At 40.3% G+C, this 12,955-nt stretch overlaps 1 protein-coding gene across 1 annotated transcript in view; it reads right to left on the bottom strand.

Moving 5' to 3' along the window:
• LOC118850954 (zinc finger protein 850-like) overlaps window positions 1–11,317 on the bottom strand; it is a 48,821-nt gene extending 37,504 nt beyond the window's left edge. Inside the window, exons 1-2 of the mRNA XM_036760565.1 lie at window positions 11,294–11,317; window positions 8,378–8,504 (exon numbers count right to left, since the gene is read on the bottom strand). Coding sequence (XP_036616460.1) covers window positions 8,378–8,504; window positions 11,294–11,317 — 151 coding nt within the window. The remainder of the gene's footprint in view (window positions 1–8,377; window positions 8,505–11,293) is intronic.
• Window positions 11,318–12,955: the final 1,638 nt, after the last annotated feature.

Here is a 12,955-nt window from a genome sequence, read left to right as displayed (position 1 = left end):
CTAGACTATTTCTTGACTTTTAACTCTTTGTTAAAGTAGGGCTCTGCTTCCAAGGTGAAAGGCACACTGTCCAAGCTTCAGGAGTTTTGTGCAGCTTTTCCAGAGATATTTCTAGGGACCTGTAAGTTTTCAGTTCTTCCAAGGTGGTATGATCTAAGGAGAGGTGTATTTGCTACTCTCCTGGCCTATGCTCTGGTCTGTGGGTGACCACAAGCACTCTTTTTTGCCCTGCAACTGTGACAAGGGTACCTTCTCCACTGCAGCTGCAAGCTCTGGTGTGCTAGAGCTCCTCCTCACCCTGGGACTGCCACCCAGGATTGTGACCTGGATCCAAGTATGGGCAAAGCAACAGGGTCTTGCCTCAGTGCTAGCAGAGAGACTCTGGTAATCTCCTTCTGACCAGTTGTTTGATCCTCTTACTGTCTGTGGGCTGAGAGCTCCAGAAGCAGCTGCTACCACTGATGATTCAGTGACTCCCAAGGCCTAGTTTGCTGGGGCTGGGGCTGTGCTTGCCTGAGAAGGACTGTGCTCCACCCTCAGCCAGGTGAAACAGACTTTTCCTGCTGACCTTCTAAATTGTCTTTGGCTGGAAAATTATTTCACCCTGTCCTTTTATGGGTTCTGCTGCTCCAGGAATTGTTTTATGGCATTATTTAAAGGTGTTTGGAGGGGCTTTGGGGAGAGCTCAGGCAAGTCACTGCTTTTTCTCCACCATCTTAGCTCCACCCTCAGTTTCCTCAGTCTTAAGGAGTATCTGAGACATCCTTGCTCTGAGAGAGTGAGTCTAGAATATAGCAACACAAAGATACAATCAGGGTTCAGTTAATGGAGGTTAAAGAGAAAGGATAATACTCAGTAGGAAGTTGTTGTTCAATTGTTTCAGTCGTGTTTGACTCTTCATGACCCCATTTAGGGTTTTCTTGGCAAAGATACTGGAGTGGTTTGTCATTTCCTTCTTCAGCTCCTTTTACAGGTGAGGAAACTGAGGCAAACAGGGTTAAGTGACTTGCCCACAATCACATAACTAATAAGTATCTAAGGCCAGATCTGAATTCATGGAGAGGTCAGCAGTCTTACCAACTTCTATTGTCCTATATCATCCCTTCATTTTATGGCTAAACTCCTTGAGAAGGCCATCTGTAATAGTTGCCATTACTTTCTTTCATCTAGTCTTCTTAATTTTTTGCAATATGACTTCCTATCTCATCAATCAACCTAACCTGCTCTCTTCAAAGTCACTAAAATCACTAATGATCTCTTAATCCACAAATCTAATGGCCTTTTCTCAATCTTCATGCTTTTTTTTTTTAACTCTCTGCAGTCTCTGACACTGTCAGTCATCCTCTTCTCCTTGACATTCTCTTCTCTTTAGGTTTTTGGTATACCTCTCTCTCCTGGTTCTCTTCTTATTTATCTGATTGCTCCTTCTCTGTCTCCTTTGCTGGATTCTCCTATATATCACACTCTCTAAACATCGATGTCCCATAGGAATCTGTCCTGGGCCTTCTTTTCTTCTCCTATTCTAACTCACTTGGTGATCTCATCAGCTCCCATGGATTAATTACTATCTCTATGCTGATGATTCTTAGACCTACCTATTCTGTTCCAAACTCTGCTGACTTTAATTTCACATATCCAACTGTCTTTCAGAAATATTGAATTGGATGTCCAGTAGGTATCTTAAACCCAACAAGTCCACAACAGAACTCGTTAACTTTTTTCCTAAACCCTGCTCCGCCCACACTACTCCTTCCCTATTCAATAACACCATCCCCCCAGTCCCTCAGGCTCACAACCTAGGAGTCCTGGATTTCTCACTCTCTCTCAGCTGTCTCCACCCATATCCAATCTGTTGCCAAGGCTTGTTAAGTTCACCTTTGCATTGTCTCTGGAATAGTCCCCTTCTCTTCTCTGACATTGTTCCCACCTGGTGCAGGCCATCACTACCCCATGCCTTGATTATTGCAATAGCATACTGGTCATCAGCCTGCTTCAGGTCTCTCCCCACTCCAGTTCAGCTTCCATTAAGCCACTAAAGCATAGGTCTGGGGGTCATCTCCAGTTGTCCTGGTCTATATCTTGCCCGTGGACCCAGATGGCTCCGGAGGAGAAAGTGAGGCTGGTGACTTTGCACAGCCCTCCCTTACTTAAATCCAATTCACTTGCAAGTTATGGCATCATCTCTCTGAGGTCACCATCCTCTTCAAAAACAAAGGACAAACAACAACAAGCTCTGACTACTGATCTCTCTGGCTTCCTTTAATTCTCAACTAAAATCCTACCTTCTACTGGAAGGATTTCCCAACTTCTCTTATTCCTGTGCCTTCCCACTGTTAATTATCTCCTGTTCATTCTATATATAGCATGCTTTGAATAGATTTGTGTGCATGTGTCTCCCTCATTAGATTGTAAGCTCCTTGAGGACAGGGACTGTCTTTTACCACTTTTTTGTATCCCCAGCACTTAGCATAATGCCTAGCACGTAGTAGGTGCTTAATAAATGTTTATTGATTGATTTTACAAAAATGGTATTCCAATACCCTTAGGTAAAAGCAATTCTTTTATCCAGGAGATTAAGACAAGTAAAACCTGCAGAAAAGAAGGCTTAAAAAGTAGTCAAGAAGGATTGGAGTCAAGAGCTCCAAGCCAAAGTCTTAAAAAAAACTACTTTTATACTCTTCTTGCCCCAAAAGCTCACAGCTGAGTGTCCACCTGCAGCAATGTTAACTACAACTGCCTCAGGTGCATAACACAACTTCCTCACTTTCACTAGTTCCTAGTGTTGGGTGTTGTGGGAGCGAGGAGGAAAAGGAGGGAGGATGCTGTTATATCTACCACTTCTACCAATATCTTGACCCACAACGTCCTCAAAAAATATAACAAATTAGCAAAGCAAGAAAAAGAGACCTTAGATAACCAAATCTCAGAAGGAGAAATCTAGGAAGCCATCTAGTAACAGTTACAAAAACAAACAAAAACTCTTCCAGAGTTTTACAATGAAAATTTCTATCAAATGTTTAAAGAATAGTTAATAGCTACACTACTGGAAAAAAAAAGCCACACAACCTATTTTCAGTAATTGAGAAATAAATCAATCTACCAGATCTGTTTTAAGAGATAAATGCAGTACTAATACCCAAACCAGGGAAAAATACTGCAGAGAAAAAGGTAAAAATGGACTAAATCAATAGCATTAAGCTGAAATACACACTATAGGACACTAAACAATTTGTAAAGATCCTGCTGGCTGCCCCTTAGAAAACTGTGTCAAGATGCTATTAGGTGACACCCTGTTTTCCAGAGCAAGCAAGCTGTGCCCTGAGCTTCGCATGACAACAATCTTTGTGCCTTCTGAAACTGATGGTCCCTGAGCTGGGGCAAACACCAACAGGCCCAGACAGGAAGCCCTGCTATGAATGGACTTTTTGTCACTAGATAACCTTGTTACACTGTTGCTGTTGTGCCTATGCACTGTTGTTACACTACCACTAGGGGTGTGGCCCCAGCACATGTGTCTAATCTGCCTCCTTACTTGCAAGTCATTTCCCTCACTTTGAAATTAAACTTCTGTTTGATTCCTGACTCTCCTGTCTGTAGCCTGTTCTGTTCGGCTCTGGTCATCCACAGCTTAGAGACCTGTTCAGTCCAGTTTACGTTAATTGGTATCAGAAGTGGGATTAGACATGGAACTGGGCCCTTGGACTCCCCAGCACCAGAGGGAATGAACTAGGCACCACTGGGATTTATCTCTGTGGAATCTGACTCCGCCCCCTCCTCCTCTCACCCCCCAAATCTGGTGAGTCCTCTGTCTTTCTCCCTGCTCCAATCTCGATTTTCTGGCTTGGTGGAGCTCATCATTCTTTGTGAGGAAAACTCCAGGGCCCCTCCAGTGACCCGGTTTGTCTCAGCTCACCCTGGTAAGAATATTCTTTCTTAAATTGCACACCTCTATTAATTGACCTCTCTGCGTGCCTCTGCTGTGTTGTTTTTATTTTATTTTTTTATTTTGGTTTTTTACTGCATGCTTCTATAAATTTGTAACTGCGTGCCTCTTGCCCCTCTGCATGCCTCTGTTGTTTTTTAAACTGCACACCTCTGTAAAGTTGAAACTGCATGTCTCTGTGACTGTGTGCCTCTGTATGGACTGTGACTACACACTTTGTTCTGTTTGTACCTGTTTTGTCGTTTTGACTGTGTTTGTGACTTTGTAAAATGTAAAATGACTATGTAATGTAAAATGTCTGTGTAGATTCTGTTACCTTGAAAGATTTAAAATGCAGCAGCCAGAAAAAACTTCTAAGGGCTATAGCCAAAGAGTTTAGAACACTGGGAAGCATTAATGAACTTTTATACTTGAAGCAATAGTCCCAGTAAGCAGGACCAACTCCCGGTTTAGGCTTTATGTGGGAGATCAGCTAACAAGAAAAATAAGTCAGATAATCAAAGTTTGTAGAACTGCTAAAAACATCTGTACGTATTTTGGAAGTTTGAAGCTTAATCATTTTAAGATCGCAGAGGAGAACTCCTGGGATTTGGACTAATTCCAGGAACTCACTCATTTCTGAAATTACTTAGTAAGTTTTGGGGTATCACTATATAGAATGTGTTTTAAGGAAAAATAAGGATTAGATTTTATAAAAGTAAATGGCAAGATTAATAGCCACATTGTTCTTGGGCAATGAAGGAAGGCAGCTAGTTTAGAAGTATTGCTACAGTGAAGATGAAAAAAAATTTAGGTAAACAGTTTACACCTTATAGCAACCTCTTGTTAACCCTTCCTTGACATATCTGACTATGAAAAGAGAAAAGATTGTTTAAACCAAGGATCTCTAGTAACTCCTCCAGGTCAGAGACGCACTCCCTCTTTCTGTTAACACCTCTCATCTCAGATCAGATTCCCAAAAACAGGTGTTAAAAATTCTGGAAAAATGTAGGGAAACTTGAATTATGTTCTGGTTGCAGAAATTTATTAGCTGTGTAATCTTAAGCAAGTTATCCTATCTCTGTTTGCCCCAGTTTCCTGATTTGTAAAGAGAAAAATAATAATGGTACCCACCTCCCAGGGTTTTTGTGAGATCAAAATAATATAATGATTGTAAAGTGCTTAACAGAGTCACTAGCATATGTTAAGCACTACATTATTTCTTTAATTGAATGTAATTATTCCATACCTGATAACTCTAAAGTGGTTTTAAAATGTCAAAGGTTTATGGGATAATTTGGAAATGGATGTCATGTGAAGTTTTATTTCATGTTTTAAATACATAATACTGTTTGTGATATTATTGTATTTCTAAATTCTCTTATATTGTGAAATTTGAGAGACTATTGTAACAGAAATGCTGTTAGATAAAACAACTTTTTAATCTGGATGCTGTTATACATGAATTGGGCTTTTAAAAGGATGTGATAAAAAATAAATATTTGAAATTTTAAAAAATATTTAATAAGGTATATTTTGTTATAAATCAGATGATAATAGTATATAATAGCAAATTTTCATTTTAAATTCTCGGCTATTATGAAAGCGTACAGGGTGGTTTAAAAATGTAGCTTCAATGTATTAATGATGAGTCAATTATCAGGTATTTGATCTACGTCTGAAGCCCCAGAATACGGGTAGTTTTAATTTATAAGTAAAGGATAAATGAAATGTTAACTGTTAGGGAAACATCAGGAAAGATATTCAAGCCCTAAGTTGTAGTTAGTGAACTTTTGCTATTTAAGGTAAAAATTCTTGGGACTGCAGTTTACTATTGTTTAGAGTTTTGATTACAGGGATAGTTGTCTGAATTGTCATGAAGCCAATAGCAGAAAATAGCATTGCTGCAGTCTGGGTGGATATCTGTGCCTAGGAAAAGTTTTAGGTATGACCTTGGCATGGTCTAGGTAATATCCTCCTGAATCTATTTCCACATAGTGCTATTTCCTTTCTGAAAAGGAAAATTCCCCACCTGGTTAATCCTGAGCCTTTTTTTTTTTTTTACCACTCTGTGACTATATGATTGGCTATCAGTTATAACTCCTGCCTGGAATCAAGAAGAACTAAGGGTGTTTTCCCCTGTTATGATATATGACATTGTTCTGACTATGTCCCTCTTTTACCTTTTATACAAAATTTCTATAATCAAGAAGTTTTGTAACTACCATACTAAATCTACTAAACAATAGACTGATATTGAAACATCTCTGAGTTACCATAATAGGATGCAAGTATGAACATCTTACAATTTTAACCTTCATTTGTGATCCAGTTATAGGGATGATATCTTCCTAAGGGGGTAATGATTTGACAAAGATGTAAAAATTTTTCTAAATAAATGGAATAGTAAATTTTGAGAAAGAAAGGACTGTATGATTGGTTTCCAAATTTTTCTATCATGGAAATTCAGGCTTTCAGTATGTTTTAGTAATAAATTCTCAAAATTGGATTAAGATTTTACACATAAATTATATGGATAATGGTAAAGAAAGTGAAATTATTTTCCCATTATTAAAGTATCTGTCTGATAACTTTGAAAGGCAGAAGAGCTCATTTTATGGTTGGATCCTTATAAAATTTTAAAAGATTCTTATATTAGGTAGACAGTTTAGGTATGGATAGAAATAGCAAATGGTATGTAAACTGAAATTCTCTGAAGTTTCAAGACTGAAGAGCCAAATTTAACTGATTGTACTAAATTATATTAAGTCAGAATTATCTAGGAACCTCTAGATTTGGAACCAGAAAAGCAGAGCCCCCTTTGCAGTTGTTCTAATAATAAAGCCTATTTATTGTCCAAGAAAAGATATCTAAGGACCAGATAACTATATGAGACATCTAGGACTCAAAACGTACTGATTAAATAGATATTGAGAATGGTCACTAGGATACAAGGAGACTTGATGCTAATTGATATTGATGATAACTATTGTATTGCTTTGGTCTTTTGTTTTAAGATTTTGATGTTTAAGTTTTCTTGGTTATGTTGGTGACATGTAAATTTCCCTTCTCAAAACTAGTCCATTGTGAGCCCTCTAAGTAGTTTGATCTGTAATGTGACATCAATGTGATCTGACCTAATGTAATTATGCAATTATGGTAATTGTGAGAAAACCTTATTGCATTGTTTGAAACCAGCCCTGCGTGGCTGGGAAACTGGACCATCTCTATGTGCTATTTAGAGACTTATGACCAGGATGCTGACCAGAAACTCAGATCTAAAGATTGATGCAGGGAATTTTCTCACAATTGTACATCTCAAGCTAAGGGCCCCTACCAGGCCCTTCTGACTACTCCCACAACTGCCAGACTTGTACATGTGGACTCTTGGATCATCTGAAGAAATCCCCTGCTCCTGAGTAGATGGCAGAATCCTCCAGGGAAGTCAAGGTTTGTCTAGTACAGAGCCAGAAGCAGCCAACATCCAGATGAGACAGCTATCCCAAGATTCCAGATGAGGGCTGAGTACACTGACATAGGATTTTTTCCCTCTTCCCTTTTGTTATGTGCCCAGCCACCAAGGCCCTAATTCAAGCATGTGTTGGCATTTTCTCTCTCTACATTCTTGGCCCCCCTCTCTTTTCTGCTTGCAAATAGACAATGGCTAGACAAGACCTATTTAACTCAACATCTTGTTCTGGCCCAAAAGACCTCTCATGGCATTTTGAGAAGCTTACACCTGCCTCTCCTTTATTGGCCAGAAGGTCAGATCCCCTCCCTTTAAAGGGCCAAAAGGGGGAAATGTCAAGATATTAAGAGACACCCTGTTTTCCAGAGCTAAGGCCCAGCAAGCAGGCTGTGCCTTGAGCTTGGCATAACAATAATCCTTTGCACTCACCTTTTTCAGCCGATGGATGTCCCTGAGCTCAGGCAAGCACCAACAGGCCCAGACCCGAAGCCCTTCTGTGGATGGACTTTTTGTCACTATACAACCTGGCCTCACTGTTGCTGTTGTACCACACAACTCTTGCTACACTATACTACTTGACTCTTTTTCTAGCCACAAGCACATAAATCAAGGTTCAGCCTCACTGCCTTGGGTCCCCCTACTGCAGCTAATATTTGGCCTGGCTACTTCCTGAGAAGCTTACTGTGATGATCAAATTATATAGGTGAGATCATTTTAGACAGTTTTATCAAGAAAACAAATATTTCATTTCCATGTGTCAGTCTGCATCTCTAGTTTGGCTAGAAACACAATGTGTACATATCATTTCTCTGCCTAGACTAGAAACTCCTTGAGAGCAAGGACAATGGCTAATTCATCTTTGTATACATCACAACTAGTATAGTGCCTTACATATTGTTAATACTCAAAATGTTTGCTAAGTGAGCTATCTAGCAGTATTTGATTCCATAAAGTCATTCTCAAAATGTATAATGAACCTTTCTTACCCAAAGAGATCAAAGTTTCATAATTAGTCCTCATGACATGCTTATAAAGTTCTTTCTGGGACCATTCCAGTTTCTTCCACTCATTCTTTGAGAAATACACAGCCACATCATCAAATGTCACAGACACCTGGAATCATAAACATAATTATAACTTACATTTGTATATCACCTACTAGAATATAATAAAATATATATTTACAGACATAATTATTAAAGCTAATGTTTCTATGGTACCTATTATGTGCCATAGAACCATGCTAAGCACTTTACAGGCATCACCTCATTTGATCCTCATAACCATCCTGGGAAGTAGGTGCAATGATTATTCCCAACTTACAGATGAAGAAACTGAGCCAAACAGACTTGGTCAGGGTCATGCAGCTAGTAAGCGTCTGAGGCTGCATTTGAACTCAGGTCTTCCCTACTCCAGCACCCCACTATCCTCTCTGAGGTCTAGCTGCCTCATGGTATGCATAGACATGGCCAATATGTTGACTGGTTTTGCTTATCTATACTTATTTCTTAAAAAGGGTGGGGAGAGGAGTTTACCAGAAGTGATGGTGATTATTTAAAAAGGAAAAGAACAAAACATGTCCATGAAATGTTAAGAAAATACACACATACACAAGCAGGAGGAGCTTAGAAGGGGGAAGAGAAAAGCAGTACAGCCTAGTTATTATCATATTCATACTGAACATATATTTTTTAAAAAAGCTGTGCATAGTAGAAGTTCACGTTTTTGTAGCAATCTTCTTTTTCTACTTTGTATATTGAAATGTTTTCATTTGTTGCTGTTTGTTAAGTTGATAATAAAAAAGAAAATTTAAACATATATCACCTACTATGCACCAAACACTGCTAAATTGTTTTACAATTGTCTCATTTGATTCTCACAACAACTCTGAAGAAGTAGGTACTATTATTATCCCTATTTTGCACATAAAGAAAGAGACAAATGAAGGTTAAGTGACTTGCCTAGGGTCACTTGGCTAGGAAGTGTCTGAGTCACATTCCACTCATTGTAAATTTTTAGCATCTTAAAAATGGTCTTGATTTCAGCATTCCAGCATACCACTTGAGGAGACACATCTAAGACATCTGGGGATCTTTTCCCATTTGCAACAAAAAACAGAACAGATTCTCATTCTCTCTCTCTCTCTCTCTCTCTCTCTCTCTCTCTCTCTCTCTCTCTCTCTCTCTCTCTCTCTCTCCCTGTCACACACAGAGTCAAAAAGGTCGATTAGGTGGCTAAAAAATAGACCTATTGGTATTTAGACCCTTAGGAGAAAAGAATTAGAAATTATCTCATCAGAACCACAACAGCTTCTCACCACTAAGTGGTAAAATCTCTATGGGCATTTAATAAATGCTTATTGATTGATTGACTCCGGCCCAAGATAGTCCTCTGTTCCATCTTCTTTGCCTCTATCATATTTTAAAATGATCTATGAAGGACTTTCCTTTAAAATAGAGTACTATATTTTTCGAGATACATTTTATGCATACTTCTCAGTGTTTATTTTCATTATTTGACATAAGTATTCCAGGGGAACACCTAGAGGATACATCTTTCAAGAAAGCATGGGATCTTTTTCAACTGCAACCAAAATGTTGGCAGCAAGTGATAGGAAAGCAGAGTCATGCTGCCCAAAATAGGACCCAGGAGGATTGACAGAAACACAGGCCTTGGCTGAGAAGTACTGGAGGTACAGTGATCTCAGCAGGACCACCACACGTTCACAGTACTTAGTTACAGTTGTAATAAAAAGGTATGGTTTCAAAATAGTCATCTTTTTATATGTGCTTCTTATATGTAAACAAGCCTAATATCTTACCTGTAAAGATATGATAGACCATCATTGATCTGTCCCCAAAGCAGAGGGAAATGAATAAGAAATCCATCATTTACCAAGAAAAGAATTCACCAGTTTAGAAGAAATGAAATATGTTTTCATGCCTAATGTGAAACTAGTTCCAGTTTCCCAGGTTAAACACATACACACACACACATACAGAGAGAGAGAGGGAGGGAGGGAGAGCATCAAAACAGCCCTTTTGGGAAATTAAAAGACAGGCCCAAGAGAGGAAAATTTCAGCTAGTTTGCCATTTGTGAAATGGGAATGAGGGGAAGGCTGGTAGGAGAGGCAGAACTCCTGTTAAAAAGGAAAGTAAGATTACTTGGTAAGATTGTTAAGTAGGCAATTTGTGTAGAGCAAATTGCTTGTATTTTTCTTATCTAAAGTGTTACAGTAAGTAGACAAATAGTTGCTTCCAAGGCTTAAACCTCTAGTATAATAAGTTTAAGCTTCCCAAGAGCAGGATTTCTGTTAAAATAATCTTCCTTATCATAGCATGGAATTTTATATATATATATATATATATACACACACACACATACATATATGTATACACAAACATATATATATATGTGTATATATATATATATGTATAAAGACCCTAGTAAACTTTAAAGCACTAGATGAATGTTAGCTATTATTATCCTCATTCCTTATAAAGGGAAATTTGACCCTACCATCCTAGCTGTCTTGAGATCACAGCGTAAAGAGGGTTGGACTGAGAGCCTAAAGACCATCGTTCTGGTTTGAGCTTTGCCGCCAAAAGCTGAGCTAAAAGAGGGTTCATTTCTTCTGGGCCTCAGTTTCACAACTGTTAACATGAATGGCTTGGGCCAGAAGAGGCTTCATGTCTTTTGGCTGGATTGTCAAGATGCACCCACACACCATGACAAGGCAGTGTCATTCAAATTGCCCTTTTCTCCCAGTTTCCAATGTCAAAGGCTCCCCTCATTCATCTACGTTTGTGCAAAGCTAGAGCCGGGGTCTCTCTCGGACCCCAGTCTCTTCCTCAATGCGTGTATCCTGGGGAAGGGGGTGTTGTGGGAAGAGATCTCTCACCTTAACAGGAGTCGCCTTGGCCATGGTTTGTCGTCCTGCTTTCCGAGTCTGAGGACGCTGCACCTTCTCCCCTACGCCCCCCTCCCTTTCCTTCCCTCTCCAAGACTGGGCAGAGAGGAATCAGACAGTCTGGACTCTTCTCCGCCTACGCTCCGTCTTCCCTCCTGCAATGCGGTCAGCTGTCAGCGGGGAGGGCGCGGAGTCCAGGGCGCCAGAGGCTAGTGGCGGTGGCGGGTCCCGAGGGGGAGTCGAGCTGGTGGCCGGCCCGCGCTGAGGCCCCTGGGCTGGGCTGCGCTGCTCCCGCTCTCGCAAACGCCTTCCGCCCAGCTCTGGCTCTGGCTCTGGCTCTGGCTCCCGCTTGTTCTGCCTGAGACCTCAGCACCTGCACCCGGAATCAGACCTCAGTTGTCTCTTACTGCCCACGACAGCTGTTGCTGGGCCCACGCGGTGCATCCTGGGACTCTTGCTCCTTTCTCACCCACCCCCAACTGACCTCCCTAGAAGCAGCCACTTGTTGAAATCTCTCGTCAAACAGTGCCTCTGGGCTAGAAGAGTAAGAAAAGGGGGCGTTGGTGGCTTGCTGGACCAGACTACCTACCATAACAGCTGTATCTCATGCCTAAGAAAAATAACAGATTCTCATTGTCTTTCCTCTCTCCCTTCAAATCTTTGCAGTCTGGCTTTCAACTTCATCACTCAACTGAAATTGCTTTCTCCAAAGTTGCCAAATTTCATGGCCTTTTCTCAGATTTCATTCTTCTCAATCTTCTCTTCTGCATTTTTGGCTGTTGACCATACCTTCTTCTTGAATGCTGTTTCCTCCCTTGGTTTTCAGGACTATTTTCTCCTGGCTCCCCCACTACCTGTCTGACTGCTCCTTCTCACTGTCCTTTGCTGCCATGATTCCTGCCACTGGACCAAACTCTAGATGTTCCCCAAGGTGTTCTCTTTCTCTGTCTCTGCCTCTCTGTCTCTCCCTCCACCTATCTCTGTCTCTATCTGTCTCTCTCTCATCAGCTCCCATGGGTTTAACTGTCATTTACCTATCATCAATATATCCTGCTTAGTCTCTCCTTAGCATTTCAGTCACACATTGGCAGTTGCCTACTGGATACTTTCAAAAGGATGTCCCAAACACATCTTAAACTCAACATTTGTAAAGCTGAATGCATTGTTTCTCCCCTTAAGACACAATCATCCTTCCATTATCCCAGGTTCATAATCTCAACATTAGCCTGAACTCCTCATTCTCCCTTACTTCACATATTTAATCAATTATCAAATCTTGCCATTTCTACTTTCACATCTCTCACATCTGCACCCTTCTCTCCATTCACATTAGCTACCTTGGTTCAAGCCCTCATGACCTCTCACCTAGATTATTACAACAGTCTCCAAATTGGCCTGTGTGCCTCTAAGTCTTATCATTCCACTCTGTGCTACCCACTGCTGCCAAAGTAATTTTCCTTCAACACAGATCTAACCTTGAGATGCTCCTCCTCAACCAACTCGAATAGACTCTTATTATCTCTGGGATAAAATATAAACTTTTCTGTTTATCTTTTAAAGACCTGATCCCAACCTACCTTTCCAGTTTTCAATGGATATTACTCCCCCTCTTAATTTCTTTGATCCAATCAAACTGGCCTTCTCTCTGGTCCT

This window comes from Trichosurus vulpecula, chromosome 5 (genome assembly GCF_011100635.1).
Source record: "Trichosurus vulpecula isolate mTriVul1 chromosome 5, mTriVul1.pri, whole genome shotgun sequence".
NCBI lineage: Eukaryota > Metazoa > Chordata > Mammalia > Diprotodontia > Phalangeridae > Trichosurus > Trichosurus vulpecula.
The sequence above is the reverse complement of the archived record's forward strand: the minus strand, read 5'-3'. Positions and strand labels throughout refer to the sequence as shown.